The sequence below is a fragment of the Rhipicephalus microplus genome, chromosome X, assembly GCF_043290135.1.
Source record: "Rhipicephalus microplus isolate Deutch F79 chromosome X, USDA_Rmic, whole genome shotgun sequence".
Taxonomy (NCBI): Eukaryota; Metazoa; Arthropoda; class Arachnida; order Ixodida; family Ixodidae; genus Rhipicephalus; species Rhipicephalus microplus.
Window position 1 is genome coordinate 392947217 of NC_134710.1, and position 25293 is coordinate 392972509.

At 48.1% G+C, this 25293-nt stretch overlaps 1 protein-coding gene across 3 annotated transcripts in view; it reads left to right on the top strand.

Annotated features, from left to right (window-relative positions):
- Window positions 1-602: 602 nt before the first annotated feature.
- LOC119161006 (uncharacterized) overlaps window positions 603-25293 on the top strand; it is a 131457-nt gene continuing 106766 nt past the window's right edge. For all 3 annotated transcript variants that reach the window (XM_037413309.2, XM_037413308.2, XM_037413310.2), the window contains exon 1: window positions 603-1176. In XM_037413309.2, the coding sequence (XP_037269206.2) occupies window positions 621-1176 (556 nt within the window). In that variant the 5' untranslated portion in view covers window positions 603-620. The remainder of the gene's footprint in view (window positions 1177-25293) is intronic.

Here is a 25293-nt window from a genome sequence, read left to right on the forward strand (position 1 = left end):
TTTATCTCTCTGTTGCAACTGAGCTCCGCTCGCGTGCCGGTACAACGGGCGCGTCGTATCGGTGCCGCGTCGCTGTCACTAGCTCCGGCAGGTAGAGGAGGGGGCGGAAGAGAGGACACAGTCAGTAGCCGGCAATCCGTCGTGTTGGCGTCGTCATTCAACTTCCCTTTCTTTATCTTTTTTTTCTGATCCGCTGTGAGTGCGTGCAGTGTGCCTCTTTGCTATATTTGCCAAATGATGAGCCGTAAGCGCGGGCACACCTTTAACCACACTTCCTTCCATCTCCGCCGGTGCTCCCATTTAACGTCGCGAGAGACGTCTTCTTTGAGTAGGTCATATGGATGCGCGGTACTCCGGATATTAGTGTCGCTCTTGGTAAGGCTACCATCTGGTTTTACCGTTGTACCCCCCCTGTATTGCAACCTTGCACAAAGGTGTAGTGCACGAATAAAAGAAGTGCAGCAACATGTGGGCTCAGCGGGGGCGATCGGGATGCGGTAGAGCGGAGAGATGCTGGCGGGGAAAACGGCCGCTCCGCCGCGGCGGCGCTGCGGTCGCCGTGCGGGCCGCCGCGGCATGCCCCGTCCAGTCGGCCTCGCAATGCCGCCCAGGCTGCTAGCATGACCCGGCCTCTGCCGCTGCTGCTGCCCGTGGTGCTCGTGGCAGCGGCCGCCTCGGGCGCGCGCTGCCCGCAGGACCAGGACCGCTGGGACGCGAGCAACAAGGCGCTCACGGCGTCGCTCGTCTTCCAGGGCCGGCTGCTGTCCAAGTCGGTGGACGCAGCAGGCAACCTCCTGGCGCGCTTCCGCGTCCAGAAGGTGCTCAAGCCCATGCCGACAGCGACGTTGCGCCGACGCCAAGAGGTCGTCGTCGCCCTGGTCAAGAGCCGGCCGCCGCCCACGCACCTCAATCGCTCCGCGTCGCCGCGCACCCCGCGTCGCGATGCGCTCCACAACGAGGCCCTGGCACCCCGCCGGCGGACCTTGTGCCCCGTGTCCGTGCCGCAGGGATTCGTGTTCAACGCACGTTACCTCGTCTACGCCAACCCGATCGCCGGCCGTGCCGCACGACGGCTGCTGCTGCCGGCGGCGGCCAACTTCTCGGCCGCCGCCACACCTGACCACTACACGCGCCGCGCGGGACGCGCCGTCAAGAAGGTCGTCTGCAACGGATGCGGTGAGTGCACGCCCTCATTCTGCTCAGCAGTTCCGCGCGAGCTTCCACGTGCTGAAGGCGTTGTCAGTTGCTCCCAATGAAGACCTCCGAAGGCACCCACTGCTCGCATGGCTGTATTTCCGTGTCCCCTCTCGCTGGTTTCTCTTCGTTTATTCCTCTCCGGCGTCGTGACACGCGATCCGTGAAAGCTTTCCGCTGGGGCCCATGTGCACCTCGCGCGTCTCTATACCCAGCGCGCCAGACTCGCGGTCGCACGTGCATCTTGATCGCACGCCGGTCAGGTTGCTCGTTTTCCTCGCTCTGCTTCTTCCTTCTTTTGTTTTCTACAGGCGCCCATCCGTGTCCTATCGGCGTACACGACAAGTCTCCCAGTAGAAAGATGAGCTCGCACACAGCAGCTCAAACTTCTCTGGCGCTAGCCTAAGTTAGAACTTCTAACTTAGGCTAGCGCTTGTCGCGAACTTTTTTTTTCTTGTCCCCGGCTCCTCTCTCTCTCTCTCTTCTTTTTTTTCATTTATTTGCTACTTGCTGTCTTTGCGTTGGCGATGTATTGACTTTTTTCTCCTTTTCTTTTTCATGTTGCCTTTTTTTTTGTTCAAGTTTGTTCTTTGACTCTTCGATTTACCTATTCGTTATAGGGGAATTGAATGTTGCATGAAGTTTTAAACACAACGAGTTCGTTGTTTTCTCGTTGTCTGCATGTCTTTGCATAGAAACTCTCACCAGCACTTCGAATCCTTTGGTGCCTTTCGAACATGCTAGGTTTTCATGCTAATGAAGCAGTTTTTCTTCTGCTGCGGCTATGTCTAACAGCCCCCACAGCACTTAAATATACGACGTCGATGAGATCTCATTTTCATCATCATCATGATCATCATCATCATTTTATTATTATTATTATTATTATTATTATTATTATTATTATTATTATTATTACTATTATTATTATTATTATTATTATTATTATTATTATTATTATTATTATTATTATTATTATTATTATTATTATTCTGTTGTTGTTATTGTTCTTGTTGTTTAACGGTGGATGGCGGTGGCTCGGGTACGGGTTGAACTACAGAGAAACGGCCGCAGTTGTTGCAGCGAAAGGGCAAAGCTGCAAAGAGGAGTCGCGTTGGCGCAAAACAAATGTGGCGGGTCATCCCTCGAGATCGCATCGTCTCCTTAAAAGGACGCCGAACGCTGTCCTCGCGTCATCGGCTATTTCTTTCTTTCGCGAGCGCCGTCGCGTAACAGCGCCGCTTCATCAAGCCCGCAATTTGTGAGTTCCCCCCTCCCGACAAGCGTCCGCGAGCGGCCCTCTTCGCCCCCTCCGCGAGATGTGCGCCGGACTGCACAGAGACGGAGAGCGCATCACGTCGCTTTCGAGAAGCGATAACAGGGGCGAGTCCTTACCCGCCGCGTGCGAATTCCTGACGGATTAGCGTACACTTACACACGGGCCACGAGAATACTCCGCGCCCAGAGAAGAAGCACTGCTTCACTTTGTTCGCAAAGATAAACGTCGTCGTCGAGGAACGCTAAACAGATGCTGAAAGAATGCGGTAATGGCCACTGCTTATTTAAGCAGAGAACGGCGCTTTCGGCGTGCCGCCGCGATGTTACCGCTCGCCTATGTAGTCGATCTCCAACAAAAGGTATACACAAGCGCTGCGCAACGCGCTGGAGGAACGACTCTTTAAAACTGTTCCGAAAGAGGGCTGACTTTGAACGCAACCGGCGTTTTTCTCCCCTTTCTTTCGTTTTCATCTCAACGCAATGTTCGCTTTTTTTTTTACAGCTTTCCTTAATGCTTCCGAGCAGGCCACGTTCTTGATTGCTCGCGGGAAGTAGATGCGCGATTGATGTTCACGACCACATTAGGCATTTGCACTTCACCAACTAGCGACCCCTGGTCAGGCCCGCCGAGCCGCTATAGCCAGCGGAGCCTTAGAAAAAAAGCCCCACCCGCGATGATCCGCTTTTTTTTTATTATTAAATGTTGTTTCTCTTTCTCTCTGGCCGTATCACGGCTGAAAAACAAGCAGACACATTGTTTTCAACTTCATTACCTTTGCTCTTTTGGATGCGTACGGGCCTTTGACTTATGGCAGTTCAGTGTTAGATTTGTTGTATGTGTACTATAAAATATTTACTTCGAAACACACGAAAACGGCGCAGCAATGTGGGAAACTGAAAGTCTATCAAGGAACTACTTCACGCGTTCACTGCTACGGCATTCAGAGGAAGCCGACGCAGCCTATATGCTACACTGGAGGCGAAAATGCTGTAGGCTGGTAGGCTCAGATTTGAGCGCACGTTAAAGAACCCCAGGTGGTCAAAATTTCTGGAGACCTCCACTACGGCGTCTGTCATAATCATATGGTGGTATTCGGACGTTAAACCCCACAAATCAATCAATCGATAGCTACATGAGTACCTCCGATAGCAGGGCTATATTTGACAAAAATGGTTTACGATTAAAAAAAACAATGCTCGCCAGAGAATATTCGATCCATTCGTGCATATAGTCGCACATGCAAATATCAACGTGGCCGTTGGCGAAAAAGCATCCGATGCCGCGCTTTTTCCTTCTCCGCACGCTCGTCCAAAGACTGGAATCACCGTCCCTCCAATGTCGTCTTCATTTCAGATCCTGACTTGCTTGTTTCACCAAATGAAATTACTTCATTGATGATGCGGGAAGTGTATATTGTACTTCATTTTCCTTTTGTAAGCTCTGTATTTCTCATCGTGCCTGCAGTTCAATTCTGTTGTATCAACCTAACATCGTATTCGCGCATGTATCGCCGCTGTTAATAATACCGTGTTATTTTTATTTTTTTTCTTGTTGTATGTATACCCGACTCCCTCCTGTAAAGCTTTGTTCGACAGAGGATAAATAGCATGAAATAAAAAAACCTACGCTAAACTAAAATCGTCCAGTAAACTAAGAGTATATTTAAAGTACAGGCTAACACCACAGCACCACGAGGACGTGGTTTTACACTTGATTACAATCTGCGTTACTCGGAATATTGTTGCAGCAATGTTTTTCGTCCCGAAGTCGCAAATGTTCTTTGCATTTCTCGTGTTTTCTAGTACCGAGACCCTAGAAATATGCGATGGAACGCGTGAGAATTGTTCTGTTAGTGCAATGTTGAAGTGTTCAGTGAGGCAGCATGTGCAATCGGTGTGAAATCTTTCATTTAATTTACTTTTGTGTGTCTGAAAGAAAACGGGAGCCGGAACTCACATGCAAAAAAAAAATGTGACGTTACTCAATTTTATGAAACCAATGAGCTTCACAACAATTGTTGAGCAAACGCGTCGCATCTGAGTATGTTGATACATTTGGTATACCATATATGCATCGAAATGTATACATCAAGTACGTTGTTACATTGTATACACTTGGAAAAGGGAGACCACCATTGCGGTGGTCAATAGGGGATAACATAAACGAAGTAAATGCTTTCGCTGAAAATGAATGCTCGTGTTGTCGTGCGGGATCTCGCGCGATAACGCGCGTTATCGGATGATGGGGAACGCCGCATCAGCTTCAAGCACCGGTGGGAACTATTTCGCGTCAACTGAAAAATATCTAAATACCACAGCGATTTCTCGCGTTTCACCCCCACCCCTCTCTAACTCGCGATCTCAAGTCTATTAGCGCGACATCATAGCCACAAGCTATCTGATAACGTAGGCCCGATCGTGTTGTCTTTTTTTAAGTAAGTTTTAAGTGGCGTGCAACTCATCTATTTCCTTTGTTGTTACTGTTGTAGTCTATCATGTGTTTTTTTTTTTGTCTCTCAATAAAACCTCAACGCAGTCTTGAAGCCTCGACAATGGATAAGGAATGAAATGGAGCTGCTGACGTAGTTTTATGGGCGTGCTTATAACTGAAATCCAACTTTATTCATGACATCAGTGTTAGGATTGCAGCGTATTATCACAAAAAATTACATTCGTAGCGTCTTTGCTGTCGACGGAAGGTACATTTCAGTTTCATACGTTAAAGTAAGTTGACCGAGATAAATTTTAAGGTGAAAACCCACATCTTCTCTTTCATAACAAGTTATTTTTAAACAGTATTCTCGCGAAAAACTGCGCTCGTTAGTCTGATATGGCTTCTTGCGCACAAATGTCAAACGGACTCTCAGCTGCAGCATGGCCGACTACGCACGTGTCACTCCTTTTTGAACTGTTTATACCGCAGTCTCTCTCCACAGCAATTCATATATAACGTAAGAGAATGTAAAAATAAAATAGGACAGCCCATGTCCGTTGGTCGTACTTCTGCTTAATTAAAGATGATGAAGACGGCAACGAAAACTGGTCCCTGTAGTTGGCGGCGTATGAAGCCTCCTCGTCAAAACGAGTGATACGCCAGCTGCCCCGCCGTCACGTTGCTGGGAACATGATATAGTATACTATGTCTGCACTCGTCCAAGTACAAAAGCTTCTACATTTTTTTTGCATGCGGCCATTATTGCTGTGCACTCTAATACAGCGCGGGAATTGATCAGCTCCGCAAGTGGGCATCGTGGGCCCCCTTTTGAACAAATCTCATTTATAAGCTTTGTCCGTTTTTTTTTTTTTTTTTTGTCGTTTATAGCAAGCTGTGAAATCTCGTGTGGTGACCGTTCGGCTGCTTGTTCGTTCCCCCATCGGTTGTTTTTTTGCCGCAGAACAACTCGAAAATAAATGCGGCAGCGAAAACGGTGTGACCTTTGAGACCGCTGGGAATTAATTACTGCGTGTTAGCGGCGCCCCGCTGGTCAGGAGTGCATGCGGCGAGAATGCACAAAACAAACGCGATCATGTAGACTTTTTCCAAAAAAAAAAAGAAACCCTACTGCGCATGTGCGAGGGAAACTCTTTTCTAGACTGATGGCCTCAAGCACGGACTGTCAGAACGAGTTCTTGTTTCTATATACTGAACCGCTGTCTCTGAGATTCATCTCTCTTCTTTATATTCAGCGCGAAGTTTATTCAGTGGCATTTTATGATTCAATAATCACGTGCTGCGTGTCAGGCGTCGCATTCCCGCTAGTAATATTTTAAGAACATCTCTGACACTCCCTTCGCTGGAATGCATGGTGAGAACAGCAATAAATATGTTTATTGAAAATAAATGAAAAGCAAGTAACATTGCAAAAAAGCCTGCTTTACAAATTTGGCAGATTTCCAAGTGATACAAGCTCGAACGAAGAAATTTGGACTATTTTTAAACTCATGCAACGGAAACCAGAAGGCCGTGATGCGTGCTAGATGTTGGTAAAGTTAGTTAGGAATTCGCTTTGGCGTTTTCGTGTGTGCCACCCTCTGTTCCGTTATCACGCTGTTTACACTACTAGGAATTCGTGTACATACTAACCGTGCTTCGCTACATTGACAAACACTGCGTCATCTGACAATCTTGATAGTTCTAGTGACGCACAGCGCATGCGTTATAGCGTGTACAGAATATCCGCCCACACGTGGTACGGCTTGGGAATTAATTTTACCGAAATAAGAATTTCCACATGTGTACGAAAACGCCTGGACTGAATGATGGGGTTGGTTTGCCAGTGCGCTCAGTCAATTTGTCAAACTTTTCACTGTATCCCCTTCATTATGAATACTCCCGAATGTGCTTTCTGCTCGTGTAACGTTTTTTTCTTTTTGCTCTTTAGTTGGGAAACAATTATAAATACTGCGCGCCTGTGCATTTTGTGATAAAAACGCTGGTTGCGAGGTTGTCTATGAATACTGAAACGAAGTAGATTTACAAACGAGCTGTTGGAAATAACGACAGACGGAACTAAAGATACCACATGGCATGAGACGTTTTCTGCGCCATACCAACTGGTTGTTTCTCTTACGAGGCCGCTCGCGCAGAAATGCGCTCATTGCACGATAACGGCTACGCTTTCCTTCCTTCTTTCTTTCTTTCTTTCTTTCTTTCTTTCTTTCTTTCTTTCTTTGTTTTTTCTAAAAAACCTTAAGTAATCGGCCCTTGTTTGTGCAGTTTCGGCCTAATGTCGCCTGTTGGTACGCTAAATAAACCCATCACGTGCATCCAGAATTCGCGATTTATTTGTAAAACAAAATTCGCGTGATCGGTGGCGGACATGAGTTGGCCTTCACTGTGCTGCATTTGTACTAGGTGGCAGAGCTTATGAGCCTCCAATTTTTTTTTTTTTTAGGTAAAGTTTGTACGGGCGCTCCGTTTTGGTATAGAGTGGTCAAAAACAATGTGCAGACCCGTTCAATGCTGGGCGTCCGTTTGCGGAGTGAATTTCTTTTGTTTATTTAACAATTAAGAGCAGTAACGTAAGTAATGGTGCTTTAGTTACACTGAAACTGTACTCTGCACTTCAGGTCTTCATTGCTTTCTTTTCCTCTTTATTTTTTTCTCAACATTACATTTGTTTAGAAATGACTGCATTTTCTTCTCGTATTTTGTAAAGTTTATGTCCCGTAAAGTGTCTTTGTACGGATAAAGACGAGGTTGCTTAACAAAAAAAAAAACGGGAGGGACTGATTGGTTAGGAGTCGACGATTGTGACAACTTTAACGAGGCTTTAGCGAAGATGCACACGACACCCGAAAACGAGAAACGGAAGAGGATCGATATGTGGAGTTTAACGTCCCAAAACCACCATATGATTATGAGAGACGGCGACATTTCCGCCTCAATCGGAAATGCCGCCGCCGCAGCCGGGATTCGAAACCGCGACCTGCGGGTCAGCAGCCGAGTACCTTAGCCACTAGACCACCGCGGCGGGGTGAGAAACGGAAGAGGAGAAATGAAGGAAAAAGCGAACTGGATAAAGTGGGTGACGCGTTAATGCGCAGATCCTGCGTATTGCGGCGCTTATCGTATTAGTCAAACGTCAGAAGGAATTGGGCACTGAAGGGGACATCCCAGGCCTTCATTACCCCGTGTCAAACATGCTGTGTTCCTTTCCGGCTTCTTTCTTGGAAAGTATATCGGGGGGGGGGGGGGGGGGGGGGGCGTTTTCGTGAACTGTGACTTGCCAGACAGACTCAACAGCACATTTGGAACGAATCGGCTACGTTGTACTCCCTCACAGCGGGTAGTGTACAACTCCTGCAGTTGAATCCAAGATAGACTCTCTTCTCTGTAGAATTCGGAAGTGAAACAGCCAATTGAACTTCATTTTTTAGCGCTACAAATGAACGTGTTTAAGCGATTATTGCAGTTATTCAGAGTGTTTTTATTTGCTTTAACATTTATTTCCCAGTAATATTTTTTTCGGGGTCGTTTCTAGAATTGCTGCATGCGGCAACAAAAATTTTAGAAGAGAGAAAGAAAAGGCAGGGAGGTTAACCCGTTTGCTAACTTATGCAGTAGGAGGAATCAAGTCACAAAAAAAAATTTAACGCAAAAAGAAGAAAGTGATGCTCCGTGTTAGACAACCCCACGCGGTCAAACTGTCGGAGTCCGTCAAGTTACGGCGTGCCTCTTAATCAAATCGGGCTTTCGCGGTGTAAACACCCGGATACTGTTATAACAAGTGATGCGCGCGCACTCGTACATGCATTCCACGCGCAGTCACAAACGGTATAGACGATCAGCGCATACTCCCTGCACAGAGTCCATAATGCTCTACCCGCGGGATTTGGAATTGGCACCTACGGTTGGCAGCTGCATGAGAAGCTCCTCCGCCGCGTCTTTGTGCAGTGTTGCGGTGAAGACCTGTTTACCGGATCGGGACGCTTGGCAGGAGCGGCAGGTCGGCCGTCACTTATTGTGCCCCCGTGTGACAGACTCCCCTGGCGCCTGCATGACGACAGCAGTAGCTGTCGTGACGCCCCCCCCCCCCCCCTCCCCTTCCGCACCCCGCGGAAGCGGCACATAACGCACTGCACCGCCCTGCGTGAGGCTTCACGCAGGGCGTGGTACTTCGCTAGTGCGTGTACACTTCTTTTTCTTTTCTCCGCGCAGAAAGTGGTGCGAAAGGTTTTGATTGGGCTAACGTGTTACAAAGAATATGGTACACTTACGTCTCTTCCTGGCATTGCCGAGTCTGAGGCACAGCCCCGGATCGGCTAGGCGGATGTATGAACCCGCCTCGCGGGCATTCCGAGGGTCGAGTCGAGGGCTGCGCCAACGATTGAATAAGCGAACGATACATGCAGGAGAAAGTGAGCGTCGGGTTTGACCGTGCCGATAACGTTTTGTGGGCCGCATTCACAAAACTCCTCGTTCCTGTGTGCGCTTTTTCTTTGGTCACTAATAACTTTCCCCGCATTGTGGTTGGCTGAAATATTCTCCTAGGAACATTTTTTTGTTTTTTGTTTTTTTTTTGCGGAAGATGTCTTTGTAGATACGATCCCTCGATATTGGTACTGCTACTCTCAACCAATCTAACTTGGAGCAGTTACGGCGTCAAACAATCAACAGTGGCGCAATCCGCAGACGTTGATTGATTGATATGTAGAGTTTAACGTCCCAAAACCACTATATGATTATGAGAGACGCCGTAGTGGAGGGCTCTGGACATTTCGACCACCTGGGGTTCTTTAACGTGCGCCCAAATCTGAGCACACGGGCCTACAACATTTCCGCCTTCATCGGAAATGCAGCCGCCGCAGCCGGGATTCGATCCCGTGACCTGCGGGTCAGCAGCTGATTACCTTAGCCACTAGATCACCGCGGCGGGGCATACCGCAGCGATAGTAGTATGAGTCATGTGACCGCTACGCACACTTGGCGATGATTTGCTGGGCACCCGCGTAGAAGAAAACAACCTTGCTTTCGAACCGCAGCCGTGTGAATACTTAACACTGAAGCAGACATGCACGCACGGAAGCTGAGATGCGATTCTCCTTACGAGCCCTTCCGTACTGTTTATGAAACTATTCATGCAGCAACCATCGAAGAACACGACTTGGGGATCTGGTAAAAGCAAAACCCTGCCACTGACAAAGGTTATGCGCATACCATCACTATAAGAAAGAAAGAAAGAAAGAAAGAAAGAAAGAAAGAAAGAAAGAAAGAAAGAAAGAAAGAAAGAAAGAAAGAAAGAAAGAAAGAAAGAAAGAAAGAAAGAAAGAAAGAAAGAAGACGACTTCCTAGCGGTCGCATAGTTCCTCGTGCGCAATGAGTACTGTCAGCTCCTATACCGGACACCGGACATGCACTAAGTGAAACGGAAAGCATGCCCGATTACTGCCAGCGCGTCTTCGCTCGAGTGCAATAAATTCCATCGCTTGAGAAAGAGGAAGGAAGAAGAGAGCACGGGTGGGAGTGTCCGTCAGGGAGATAGGTGATCTGCGTATAGATATCTTGCCGTCGTCTCTCCTTCACACCTCGTTCGCGCGAAAGGCGAGTCTCGTTTCGAGAGACGATACACAGGGAGGCGTGAGCGAAAATGCGAACTGAAAAGGGCACCGCGGGGGGGGGGGGGGGGGGGGGGGTCAGTCGCAGAGGACTACTCTCCTTCCTTTCTCTAGACGTCCTCTTCCTTCCTTAGGCTTTTAACAGCGTTCGCTGTTTGCTAAGTGGCTCGGACCGTGCGCCGGAGCACGCGGACCGAGACCGGAGACATCGTTCGTTTTAGAGAAAGCAGCCGCCCGCGGTGGAGAGGTGGAAGAGGGGGGGAAGCGTTGGCTCGGGCCCGATGGGGGCCTATCCGGAAATAGGAACTCGCGCGCCAGGAACCACGCGGTCGAGCCCCGCCGAGCGCGCGCGCGTCGCGCGACGCGACGCTGCTTTGCTCCCTGCAGCGGCTGATGGGTACACCAGCACCGGGCTCTTCGCACCGTCGCTCCATTTTCCGACTCCGGTGCGAGAGAGAAGGCGGTCGCTGCAGAGCAAGCTCATGGCCATCGACATCAGCCGCGTTTGGCAGCAGCAGCAACGAAAAGGGCGCGGAGGCCAATGTGCTCGGTGTAGCCTGCAGGAGACGCGACGAGAGATTGAGGGAGCTTTTAGTTGCAGTAACTTCTCTTTTCTGCTTCATTCTTCGTCGTTTTTTGACATCAGGTTTCGTTCGTGTTCCTTTGATGTTTTTCGCCGCCAACTTCCGAATATTGCGTCTTTCTCACTAGCAAAGGTGGCTTTGGATAGTGGCACGCGTTCAACGGCGCTTTCTCAAGGGCCTCCGTTTCCCATCATAGTGGACGGATGTCGTGGCCGACAGAAAGATTGAGTGAAGGGAGTGTAGCCTGGCTGTGTGCGGTGTCGCTATACTTGTTGCTTTACTTCCTCGTTTCCTAAAGAGCACTGTTGCACCGTAATTTCTAGCACACGTGATGCAGCGTCACTATGAGACAGATGCATGTCCGCCGTCTTTGCGCAGCACATGTCTGTACGGCTACAGGAAAAACTACAAGCGCCCACTATAAAATGCATCTTGCTAGAACTTCGGTTTATTAAAAATGGGAAAAGCAGAACAAGAAAAAAGACAACAAGAAACATGCCGCCAATATCTCTCTTTTTTTTATTATAGGCTATGACGGCTTGATTAAGAAAAGTGCGAAGTGACGCGCTTGTTACCGCAGCGTTCATGTGGTCGCTTTTTATAGAGTATATTCCTGTTATCTGCAAATATATATCTGACATTTTTTCGAGATCCCCATGATTTTATGCGAAGCACACCAAGGCAGCACGCCCAACTCTCTGTGGATTTTTTTTTTTTTTAATGACCAGCGCACATACACGAGCTCGAGCCTTTTCACAAAAGCTTACAAGACCAAAGTTTCTCGTTTCTTATTTAAAAAAGAAATGGCTAACTGAACAGTGTTGAAACCCATAGATCTGTCAGCGAAATGGCTATCAATAACTCAGCACCATGATATGGTGGCCTATATAGCTGGTGCCCACTCATTTTATCATTATTATTTTTTTCTTTGATTCGCGTAAAAAGACAGCACGAAAAAAAAAAAAGAGCAGGCACGGTGCGACTTTCAACTAAGAGCCGAGTCGCGTCTGTTTGCTTGTGTTGCAACTTCGCGCAAGAAAAAAAAAGTGATTCGCAATCACAACACTGACGTAGCAAGCGAAGTGCAATATTATGTGCCTCCCCGACATACGCGCCACGCACGATAAATCTTGTAATCTTAACATCTCACCTTTCACGCGGGAACCGCGTTCGGAACAAAACGAAAGATTCCTTTGGCGTGCTCGCATTGTTCTCAGTGTAATTGCTCAAATCCGGGTTTTTTTTTTTTTTTTTGCCGCGTCTAAACCTCTTAGTTGTCTATGACATGCATTTCACGATGTTCCGCTCCAACTGGGTCCGTACTTGCCGTCTTTTATAGCAAATACCATATCGTGCACGAACGAACCCGATGTTTACAGCATCCCTTCTCGTATAGCTAGCTCGCTTTGTACGAGCCCATTCGAAAGCTTCCGCTATGCGCTCCGTGAAAGTACCGAGCCGTGGCACGGAGTGAAGGGTTTACGAATGAACGTGTGCTGAAGGAGGGAGGCAGGTATGCTGCTTGTTTTGTAGACAAGCCGCTTTCTTGCAAACAAAGAAGAGAGTGATTTTTATCTTCTTCATGCCGTGGTCATCGCCGTAGAGTCTATACCGTGCACGCGTGGCAAAAGCGAAATGCGATTTTGTACGTATACATATACGTGTCCGTTCTCATCCCCGGCTCCCTTTGACACGTCCATCTCTTTTTTTCAGAGTGCGGGTACACAAAGTTATTTCGTGGGTGGACGTTCCCGTCGTGGGTCATGCTTCCACAGCGAAGCGGCAGCACTTTGGTGATTACAAATTCTCGGGGAGTAGCTATATATACGTCACGAACGTGACGGTGAATACGGCCTGTATATCGGGAGGTGCGAAAACACTTCAGCGACAGCGCGCGTCCAGCGACCCTTTTGAGTGGGATCGTGACGACGTCTGAAATTACTCACTTTATTCTTTTTGTGTAAGCTGCGGGTGTTGCCCAGGTGTGCCCTATCGCGTCTTATACAAAGAAGATGGGCCCCCATCTTGCCAATTGTAGTGGATGATTAAATAGAGATGCATGCAAGCCTAATTTTGGATGCAGGGCTATAGTGTGCGACGTAAAAAGAACCTCGTAAGCGCGTTTTCCAGTTGGGCATCCGGCTTCACTAGCGATATGTCCTGCATCACGATAGGCTGAAATAATTTCTTGCGTATTTTTTTTTTTGCGTAAGACGTTTTTGTGTAAGAAAATTGGGCGACCCTTAAGCTTCGCCTGTAAGAGTTGAACGTGATAGCTATATTCTATTGCTAGTGCGTACTTTTTTTTCATGTTGTATTGTGAAGCATGTACACAGGATGCGTGTGTTTGTAAAGCATAAAAGTTGCTTCAACTGCATTTCCAAGAAGAGGAAGTTATTTTGACCTGTATTTAAAAGCAGAGGCGAGGCTGTGTGGTCGAATGCCCGCTTGGCACTTGAACGACCCGCGTTCAATCCACACTAAGCCGCCGAACTTATTATTATTTATTTTATTCGCATCTCGATTTTTTGGTCACAGCCAGTGAAGCCAACGCCGGAATTTCTGTGAAACGAGCTCTTTTAACGCTACCGCTTTAATATGTAACTAACCAAAGAGAATTCCTGTAAATGACCAAAGAGAATTTTTCAGGCTGCTTGATCTCATTGTACACAAACAAATAATGAGCGCTGCATCTTAAAATTGTGCGTGAGCCATAAGCCATGAGAAATTGGTTGTGTTTCTTTTTTATTTATTTATCGGGGCTGCTACGTGTACTGTTACAGTCCTATACTCCAACCAACCACGGCCGACCCGTGACGTGAGTCCCCTAACTCTTCCCAGTGGTTTCAAATCAATGTCTCGATCATGCATGCCAACATTTGCGCTAGCGATGCACTCGCATTCTGATGGCCTCACCATGGCAACCCACCCACACATACATGCCGAGGCCAGTGCGTTATACACGTTGCAATAAGCATTTTTCGGCAGGATTAATTCCATCTTTAGGTAGGTTATAGCAGAGCGAGTGGCTATACGGATCGTATTTCTCACTTCGGACTCGTGTATTTGATAACCTAATAATTATTAAAAATATTTCAACCTCCTCGAGCGATTCACTTGACTCCGCCAGCGGTGGCCCGGTTCTCTTTTGTCGCCATCGCGCGAGCTTCAGATTGCGACGCACATGCCTTGTACATTACTGCAATTGTGTGGTTTTGTATAGCACCGTGAAGGACACGAAGATGACCTGCGACGTAATGCAAGTATGGTCACTAAAAAGAGAAGAAAAAAATATGAAGAAACGCATACACGGCCCGCTCTGTTGCCAGTAAACGAAGCGTTGCCCTTCCCGGCATTGCAAATCTTACAGCGCGCCGTACTGCGATTTTTATCGCATGTCGCCGCTAAATAGGTACTTTGGATGACGCGGCGATGTTTTCTCTCTTTCTCGCCTTATCGCTGCTTAATGGCCCGAGCATTCCTTTTTAGCTGTTTTCCCAAGCAGCAAGCCGCATCATTAGCTCCACCTTTCATTGGTCGCTTTTAAAGTAAGGCTTGTTCGGACATGACGAAACAGACCTGGGTATTTCCTCAATCAGTGCGAAATCGCGGCAGTACAGAACTGTTGAGGAAGAAATGGGGCGGTAAACAAAATTACAAACGAAAAAAAAGGGGCGAACTCATAGGGAAACTTATGCGGACCTGGGAGTCTCAGTGGCGTGCACCACTAAAAGAAACAGCAACACAAAGGTGACATACGCACAACAACAACAACAACAATAATAATAATAATAATAATAATAATAATAATAATAATAATAATAATAATAATAATAATAATAATTAATATTATTATAAATAATTTTAAATAATAATAATAATAATAATAATAATAATAATAATAAAACACGGAGACGACCAAAATAATGAAGTTGTGGTTTTACTATTAATCTTTTTGTCGTCTTGTTTTGAACCTAAGTCAGTTCGCAAATACTTAAAAACAGTTAAAATAATAGCAGTTCGTTGCCTTACATGCAATGGTGGTTCCGTGTATACGAAGTACCTTTGCGGAGCTGCAAAATTACGGCAACTATACGTCCACTAATTGCGAAAAAACAAGTAGGGGGGGGGGGGGGGGATCATAGCTGCAAAATAATGTCAGAAAGGAAAGTAAAAAGAAAGAAATTGTTGGCGTTTTATGGAGATATACTGGGGCTACAATGAGATTCAGTGCACGATAGTATTCACAGCTTCACTGCTCGCGAAAGGTGGTCCTGCTGTACCCGGAACAGCCGAGTGTTATACTTGGACTATACAGCCTAATTTCCGGCTAACATGTACACTTCCTTGTGTGAGGCATACCACACCGGCGCACAAGCCCAGAAAGGGCGTGCTTCACACTTCCACACTCAACAGGTGGCGCTTCCATTAATTTCGGAACCACCGATGTCAAGGTGTCACTGCAGATCCGCGTTGTTACCGGTGAGTAGGACTGAAGGAATCATGTATACTGTCTACAGCACAAGTTTACTGGACGTGAAATGTTCGATAAAGCTAGTCTCGCTCTGTCCAGGAATGTGATTCCGTAATAAATGTTTCATACTTCACTTGGCATTCCGACCTATAGAGTCACCAGCTTGATTATACAAGCATTGAGCACTGATATAGCAGAAATAGGCATTCGTTGTGGATCCAACATCCCGCAAACTTTCGCTCTTGATAGTACACATAAGTACGGCCTCTCGTTCATGTCGTCTGCATCGGTAGACTGAATGGTTTATTTCAACAACCCTGTTTAAGGCCAGTTTGAATGCCTTATTTGAGTTTCACACTCCGTTAACGCCTTCGCGCCTAAGAACTAAGCAACACACTTGCGTCACGGCGATCGCATTCCGTTTTTTATATGCCTGGAAAACCGTGCTGAATATTATGCCTCTTTAAGTTTATTGGCATGCTCTGTATATTATACCCGCTTCTGCGACGTTCTTATGTTCACAAGAGCATATCACGCTCAAAATCTTTGTGAAAAAATATTTCCGCCAATCACGATGCGGCACTCGTGATTAGCCGGTGGACCGATGAGAAGACGTACTTGCGAAAGAGAAGCATGGTGAGTTCGGCCCCATGGGTAAAGACAATTATGCCTCAATGCATCGGCATATAAGGAAGGTGGTTTGGCCTGGCGTCAAAACGGGACTCTGCGAGACCTGGAAAGGTGTAGCTCCCGTAACGCTCATTGGGCGTTCCCCTATACGCGTCATACTTCTCTGGCAGGAAAACAAAAAAAAAACAAGAAAGCGTACGTAACATATTGTGCTGCTTTTATCATTATTTTGTACGTTTTGTTTCTTCCTTGTGCTCGGGCGATGCTTATTCTTCCCACGTGGAAGTTTTTTTGTTTTCTTTTATGCGACTGCCACTCGTAAAACGCCGGGTTCGGCGTTGAAGCCTCTCGTATTCCAGTCTGCGTGCGTGGGCACCTACAGCTCCGCCAGCCTTGTTGGGGGGCGGGGGGAGTGCCCGTTTGGGCACGCTTGATGGGATAGCTCGGAAATTGGCAATGACGGCGACCGTTCAGCAGAATTTACTTTCCAATTTGGAAGCGCGAATCAGCCGCTTTTCTGTCTCCGTATTTTTTGAGTTCCCCCAAAAAATGAGGGGTGAAAGAAAAAGCTCCCGAAAATGCTAGAGAAGCTTCGTCGCCGGCGCGCTGACTACAGGCGCCGCCGTTCGCTCGCGTCTTTCCGGTAGCGACACAGGGCGTGTGCATACTACTCTGCAGTCTCATGCCGCCAGGTCCCCGGTGCCTCCAACCCAAAGGAGCACCCGCTTTTTTCGACCGTTTTCTTTTTATACCTCTTTTTTTTTTTCAAATTGCTTCTTTTTTTGATTTCGTTACTTGCGTTTTTCTCGCTCTCTGTCTGCCCACTTTCCCCGGGTCGCGAGGAAGCTATTTTTCGTCCCGCCGGCCGCAGAGCTGTGCGCGAGGTGTCTCTGCCCCAAGAGGCTGCAAAAGACGCGAATCGATGTGCGTCTGCCTGTTTCGCAAAAGAGGGAAAGATATATAACAAAAAAGAAATAACGAGTGGATAGAGAGCGTCTGTCGACACTTATAAGCGGCGGGCGGCGAATGACCCTGTGCTCAGGCGATCGCCATGTTTGTCTCAGCGCAAATCACCTCCGACGCGGTTGATTTGTCGCTGTCGCCTCGGGTGGCTCCTCCGCACAGACGCCGGGGGTCACTGCGCAATTTTCATTGAACGACGACCGTCATTAGCAGCGCGGGAGAGACCTCTTCTTTGAACCTCGCTGCAGTATAGAGACGTTATGGATCAGCGTGTCTGTCGGTCTGGTGAAGACGCCGTCAACCGGACAGCCTAGACTATACCACTTCATCTTCCCCTTTACACACACAGAACGCTTTCTGTTCTTTCTTTTTTTTTTTCGTTCACTCATATGGCGTGCGACTGATGGATTTCCTCGTTAGCGAAATGAAAGCAAATGAAAGCAACCTCATGTAGACGGGCTCTTCTTTTGCGACTCTGTTTTTTTAGTTTTTTTTTTTAGTATGTTTTAGTTTGTTACGCTATACATGAAACGATGTCTCCGTTTCTCCTCAAAGTGGTAGTCATGCGATCGTTGTTTCTTTGCTAGTCACTGGGAAACAATTTTGATGTAGCGACGAAGTGATCGTACTGCTAAATTATTTGATTTATAGATCTATTTTTCCTTCGAGTTTATTATTTTTTTTAACATTTCGTATATCGGCCAAGCAAGGTAACGATTCGCCGCGTTTTTCAGTGCGGCACGATGTTGTTGGTCTGATTCTAAAGGGCGATGAGCTGAGGTAGATGTAGATTCAAAGACTTTTCGCTCACGCTCACTTTGGGGATTGGATGAAAATCAGATAACAAAACTAAGACATTAAAAATTTAGCCCACAAAGTATTTTTGTATTGTTAAATGATAATTCGTTTTACTGAAAATAATGTATGGGCAAAAATATTTTGATACAATTACTTGAATAAATCGCCACTCGCATGTATTTCTCTTCAGTTTCTCAAGGTATGTACACTCACGTGTGCCAAATTACTAGTCGGCTATCGTGCATACAGCGTGTAACAAGTTCAGCAGCTGGTGCGAGTATTTCCTCAGAAAAAAAGCAGGCTTTGGTAGTGGATGACGGTGTGCGGGCCTGTTCACGTATTTCTGAGCCCGTAACAGACAATGATGTATGCATCGTGCACGAGAAGCACATTGAAGACATGGCAAAACAGTTCTTGTTTTTGAGACTACAAAAATCTGTTCCCTCAGTGAGTCTACTGCTGTTTGCCATGTAGACAACGTCAGGTGCACATGCTTCTTCATTTTCATTTAACGAAAAGCAATGAAAAAAGTCTTTGCTACTGGAGAGTTTTGTTTAACTTGAGAACTTGGCGAAAACCAGGACGGACCGCGAAAAATAGAAGACAAGCCGCAGCAGTTAATCAGCGCTGAGGTTTTCGCCTTAAAAGCTATGTACCAACTATAGGCCGAACAGGATTTTTATTGAAGATACTGGAGAGGCGGTACTCCGGAAACACACGTGTGCTACGGATACATCCGACTCGCCTGTGCCCAAATCGAACCGGAAGCCCCCTCGGGAGCACGTCCTTGAGGGATGTACTCGCTTGGCGTATAACTATCCGAAGCGAAGTTCCCTTGGGAGTGTCAACCGTGCTTAGCACATCCTGCGTAGTTCCTCGAAGATTGTACACGCGCCAGTAGTCGCAAGTGCTGCTGCGAAGTCTTCTCAACGGCTCGGGTTCGCCACGCCGAGGATGACGCAGCGGGTGTGCCACAACCGGACCATCGTCCGCGTTGGCGCGAGTTTGAAGCCGGGCATCTGGTAATGGCGCTGTTCGCGCCAACTGTGACAGCAGATGAACACGCATCCCGGAACCGGATGGAAGGGGGGAGGGGCGGTCAACGACTCGGTCACCACCCGTCGACGTGTCCAAGTCAGTGCGCTACACACATCTGCGGACGACGTGGCGCGCGGCAAGCGAAGAACATCGCGCTCTGTGCGATGCCGCGGAAGACGACGCCTTTGCGGTGCGCATGTCTCCGCTCGTACTTAGCGTTGTCTTTACGGCCTCTTACTCGATTATTTATCGCTTTGTCCTCGGTAGTAACTACTGCCCTCTTAATTTCCCCGTTTTTATAGGCCTGCTGGCAAGGCGGATAACGAAGCCGCTGCCGTCGCCCACGGACGCAAGCGGGGGGAACAATAGACACTGATGCACGAACGTTCATCCCCGCTGGTCGGACGGAAGGGAAAATCAAAATGACCGAAGATGGTGCCCCCGCGCTTGCTACGGACCTTCGAAAAAAAAAACAAGAAAGCAAAAGCAAAATAAAGAAAGGCTTGTACGAAGAGACTACAAAATGGCGGCGTTTTGAGTGGAGCAGCCGACGGGTGATATATTAATTGCAGCGCCCTTTTTTTCTTTCGCCCGCCACCGCGCCTTGGTCTGCTCTTTTTTTTTTTCTTCGTTGTATCTTTGGTACCCCCCCCCCCCCCCTCCGAAGGTTATACCGAAGGGGTGTGGAAGAGGAGGTCTTGTTTCTGCACTCTGGGGTTTCGGTTTTTCTTTCACGGCCGCCATTGAGACCCGTGTGCCGCATTGCTTTGGTGGTTATTTATCGCGCGGAGCGGTTTGTGCCACGTTGAAACATTAACGCTACCCCGGGGCCCTCCGGATACATAGCCAGATAGAGGCGAAGCGCGAGCGTTGTAAATCTAGCGCCATCTGCTGGATCTAGAATCAATAACACACGAGGGCTGCCGCCCGCCGACATGCATGCCCCTGACGTTTCGGGTTCGTCCACCGGGCGGCATGTTCTTCTAGAAGGGAGCCGCTTCTTTCCCGCTGTTTTGTGTGTTCGGCCTTTGTCTCCTGCCGCTCGTGCATACGTTAGAAGAGGTTCCCCGTCTGCGACTCGGCGCCATGGCGCAGCACCGCCGGATGCCGCTCGCAACGGCCTCCTCTGACGTCACCAGACCTGATCCACCTGGCGTTTTGTGCTTCGAACGCCCGAGCACGGACATGCCGGCGTCTGAGCATGCTCGTTTTCTTTTCTGTTTGTGTGACCTCGAGCGAAGTTGGCGCGTGGTCGACACCTTGTTTGACAGCTATGTAATGGGCTCTCACGTATCGATCGGGATTGTGTTGTCGCGGTCGCTAGTTAGGGCAGACAAACAGGGGGGATCAACTGGGATATGATGCGATAATACGCGACTGCGTGGGGAGCTGCTTACAAAAGTCCGTTTATTCTTGAATTGCTTATCAGTGCTGGCTCCGATGGTTGGTAACGTCAGCTAGTGTTCACCACGTTGGCTAGTTTGGTGACTTCTTAGCAGAGCCGTATCCGGGATTTTATTTGGAGGGAGAATGTCTGATCTTCGATGCGTATCTCCATCTGTGTGTTCGCATGTGCGCGCACAATAAAGTTGAACATTTGAAGCGAGTTGTCGAATTCCACCCACCCAATTCCCCCCCCCCCCCTTTTTAAAATGCCGTCTATGCCTAAGCTTGTTACTTTAACGTCTATATACATACAAGGTCTTGACTGGTCAGAGGCGTACCGCGTCGAAGAGCCCATGAAATTGCGACTATTACTGGACTGACACGATTAATAACACGTTTTTCTACTGTTTACAAGCTGCTTCTTAGCTATAGTGTACATCCGGTATTACATAGGCCGAAGTTCGTTATATTTGTCATTTAAACATGTTACACCAATGCGTTATTAGTATTGAGTAGCGCTGACTTCATGCACGTCTACCGAATCTTGCGGTATCGCGAGTTTGCGTGATAATGCGGCGATTTCACGGCACATTGCTTCGCGTTTTAACGTTGGCTACATTCGGCAGGACCATTTGGTTCAATTTTAAGTTTTTAGTTACGAAGCGCTAGCGGCAAAAATAAAGAAAGAAGCTTGGTGGCGCTTACGCGGACATTCTGGAATGCATACGAGGTGCGCAGCGGCAAACTTGTGAGTAGCGTGGCAAGCCGTAGAGGAAAGCACTCGCCGTATCTCGTTAGGAACTTTGACGACATAGTTAAGTCTCCACTGCTGACAGGTCTCCCGGGAGCCCACATTACTTCCTTCACGCGCGCATTACCGTCGTTCGCGTATACTCCCGTGGAAATGCCGAGAAACGGCAGCGCCGTCTAATTTGCGGGTACACACGGCGGTCGGGGGAGTGCCTCTTTAGGCGATGCCGAGGGAGAAAAAAAGAAGATAGCACAGGCGCCGACACATCAAGTGGCCACCCCTCGAGCGCGCCAGAGAAGAGGCCGACCGGTAATCCCTCACGCGGCTTCTTCGAGCCTTAAACGCGGCCACCCAGGAATGTTTGGAGCAAGACGAATCGCTTTCGTTCCGGGGCGTGGAAGGGGATTTACCCCATCCCACCCGCAATGAAGTCATCTGGGCACAAAGAAGTGTTTACTTAACTGCGCTCACCACCGTGCTCGCCGACACGCCAACTGTCGGCGCACCGGTAATAACCGGATCGGAGTTTCCGCTGCCCGCGTCTTTGTGCCGAAAGATGGGAAGTCGCCGACAGCAGCGCCGAATGGGGTGCGCCCGGCATTTCCGCGTGTATGAGCACACGAGTTAGCAGTGCGCTCACGCGAGTGCGTGAATACATCCCCCGGATGATGGCGGCCGGGCCCCTCCGCCGCTTCTCCGCGTCCCATTGGGAAACTTATTCGCCCGCTCGCTCCGGCTCGTCGCTCAAATCGTCGCGAATCGAGAACTTGGCGAGCGATCAGTGCCATATGAACTGTAAAAAGGGGGTGTGGTCGTTACCCACAAGAAACATGTCCGCATCATCTTAACATGAAGGAGGCGGACTTTAAATGAGAGTGCCTCTCTACCTTCACTCCGGGCCGAAGAGCACGAATCCGTTATACCGTTTCGTTTTGCGCAGTTGCGATGATATTCTTTTGTTGTCGTTGTCCTAGAAATTATTTGCTACGAGTTTGTTAGTATCAACATACTCCGTACTGATAAATAATTAATCAATAATAATTATGTAGCCCGGCAGACGTCGCAGAGTAAAAGACAAGTCAGAAACGTTCAGAACACTCGCGAGGGTAACAAAAACATACAGAATACATATTCTTGAATCTGCATGGAATGCATATATGTTCTTATGGTGTATACGCGTTCTCTTACGCAATGGTGGATGTACATATACATTTAATGACTTTAAGAGCAAGAGAAGATGTCCCGCGGCGATGCGAAAAGGCGAGCGCAAACACTTCTCCTTACACCGACCTGTGACGCCGATCTGTAATTATTGTGCTGTATAGCGTCTGACTACGTCTGCTCTTCGGAACTGTTTGCTCTCGCCTGCCCGCACGGCATATTTATTTATTTATTTATTTATTTATTTATTTATTTATTTATTCATTAAAACAAAGCGGAAAATTTTGCAGTGGTCGACGCACGTCCAGCAGTTCATTGAGCGTAATGGTGGACAACATCTGCGCGCGCTATGGTGATGAAGGCATAGCGTAAATGATGTAGGCAGGTGAGAATTGCAGTCTATTCTTGGAAAAATATCGTTGTATGGAAAGAATACTAAAGTTTAAAAATCAAATTCTTCCGTAGAACGCCAGTGCACGACCTTATTGTGCGCGTGTTATTTATGAGGACATATGAAGGCTAACAAATATGTTAACGCTTGTAAACACGTAAACATAGCTGGTGGGTTCAGTACATTCAATGGGGCCGTACAGCAATTACAGCGACGTCTTCGTCCCTGAATTTTCAGCGCTATATATGGGCTCGCAATAACACTAACCCGAGCTAGCCGGTACGCATTCATTCTGAAAAACACTCGGCGTGCAAACACGGGCTCACTGAATGCCATGCGTAAAGCGCGATGTTTACCCTCTTTGAGTTGTGGCGTCACGAGTTGCTGCCCGGCCGCTCAGACATTTATTCCAATAGGTAGAAAACGTGCATGTGGGCGCTTCGTATAGCGCAATCCACTCCCCCCCCCCCCCCTCTTTTTTAGAAAGCGAGTTGCCAAAACACCACCTCTTTTCGAAATGTTTATTGTCGCAAGGAATCGCTTTGCCTCCTTTTGTGCTGCTCCAGGAAGCGCGATCTAACAATTTCCCGTTGTTTTCGACAATGCTCCTTTCAAATCCGGCTAGTTTAAGCGCATTCGGGACAACAACAAACGAACAGAAGAGCAACTCGGAGATAGATAGATAGATAGATAGATAGATAGATAGATAGATAGATAGATAGATAGATAGATAGATAGATAGATAGATAGATAGATAGATAGATAGATAGATAGATAGATAGATAGATAGATAGATAGATAGATAGATAGATAGATAGATAGATAGATAGATAGATAGATAGACAGACAGACAGACAGACAGACAGACAGACAGACAGACAGACAGATAGACAGATAGATAGATAGATAGATAGATAGATAGATAGATAGATAGATAGATAGATAGATAGATAGATAGATAGATAGATAGATAGATAGATAGATAGATCCCCCAGATGCCGTGCCTCACAGTCATGGAAGTTTTGGCACATAACCTCCAGTAATTTAAACATCTTAGTAGAGTTTGTTACGTTGTGAATATCAGATGCGTCTTATCTAGTCATCTCCAGCATCACTATCACCTTACCTGGATTCACGTCATACTCACGTCTACTCACAGGTATTCCAAAGCAGTGTCCGTGATACACCGTTTCGATATTTATTTATTAGAGGCCTGAATTACGTAGGGGGTTACCTTGACCTCTCCCCCACCAACTCTTCCGGGAATGTTATTGATAAATAAAGGTTATGCTGCCATCTCTTCCGAGAAAGATGACCTTACTGGTTTGCAAGCACCCAGAATTCGTTTTCAAGTCTACTACGTCAAACGGCGTCAAGAAGAGCAGAGATTGCCTGAGATATTGGTGTTAAATCCATTGACACCATGGTCGAAGAGGCTAGTGCGAGGATAATGGACTCATGAGATCGAGGCGTGAGTCTGAGTCCGGATGAGTAGTGTTTTGGTGAGTTTGAGTCTGGTCGAGGAAAACTTTCGTGAGAGTGAGTCGGAATCTTCAAAAGCTTGCCACCATAAGTGAGTCTGAATGAGCTCCACAAGGGCTGCCAACCTATGATTACATTACAAGCGTCACATTACGGCATACGTCATTTCAAGGTCGCTTGCGATTCAGTTGTGAAAAAGGATGGCACCGCATTGATGCGGACGTCACCAGAGCCAGCAGCGTACGAAAGAGGAATGTACTGCCACACGGCTGGACATTCGGAGGGCCAGTGTTTTTTAGGCAGCCTGCGTTGGCTATCGGTCGCACCAGGTACGTGGCTGCCGAAGACCCGTGGCATCCGAACAAGAATGTAACCGAATACAGGCATACGCCAGACGCATAGCCCAGCAGGGCCGACACGGGCTAAGAGGAGCAACACCATGTGGCCGGACGCAATTGCCTGCGGTGCCAGGGGAGCAGCCGCAACTCAGTGTGAACAACCAGCAGCGGCTCTTTAAAATACGAACTAGGAAAGCTTCCCCCTCCACCCATTTCCCATTCCAACCCCTTCAACCTTCCCCATGCCCCTTCTCTTGTCTCGTGCTCGCGGCCGATGCAGAAACCGGCAGAGCGTCGTCGGCGAAGTTAAAACGTGGAGAAAGGCCTCCGGCGAGATAAATAATTCGCCACTGGGCCGCCGCCGGCGCTACACCTCCCCCCCCCCCTCTCCTTTCCCGAGCTCCTTTTTGCTGCTGCTTCGCGGCTGGGTGCGAATGGGTTGTCGACAAGGATGCCCGTGGCACCGCCAGACGGGCATCGAACGGCACGAGGAATGCAGCACCGGCGGCGGTAGCGGCGCTGAAAAGCGGAGCGCGCGCGCACACGGGGCGCATGCAGAATTGACCCCCCTCACTTTCTTGCACATTGGCCACCGGCCGCTCTCCATTGGTGGGATCTCGAGGCGTGCTCGCGTATCGGCCAATCAGGAAAGCGCTTTCCACCCCCACCCCCCTCCATAGCCAGCTCGTGTTCTTCACGTAGGTTCCTCGCTGCCCACCAGCTCGGCGGCGTAGCCCTCCTGTCAGTTCCCCTCCCGCGCGAGGAAC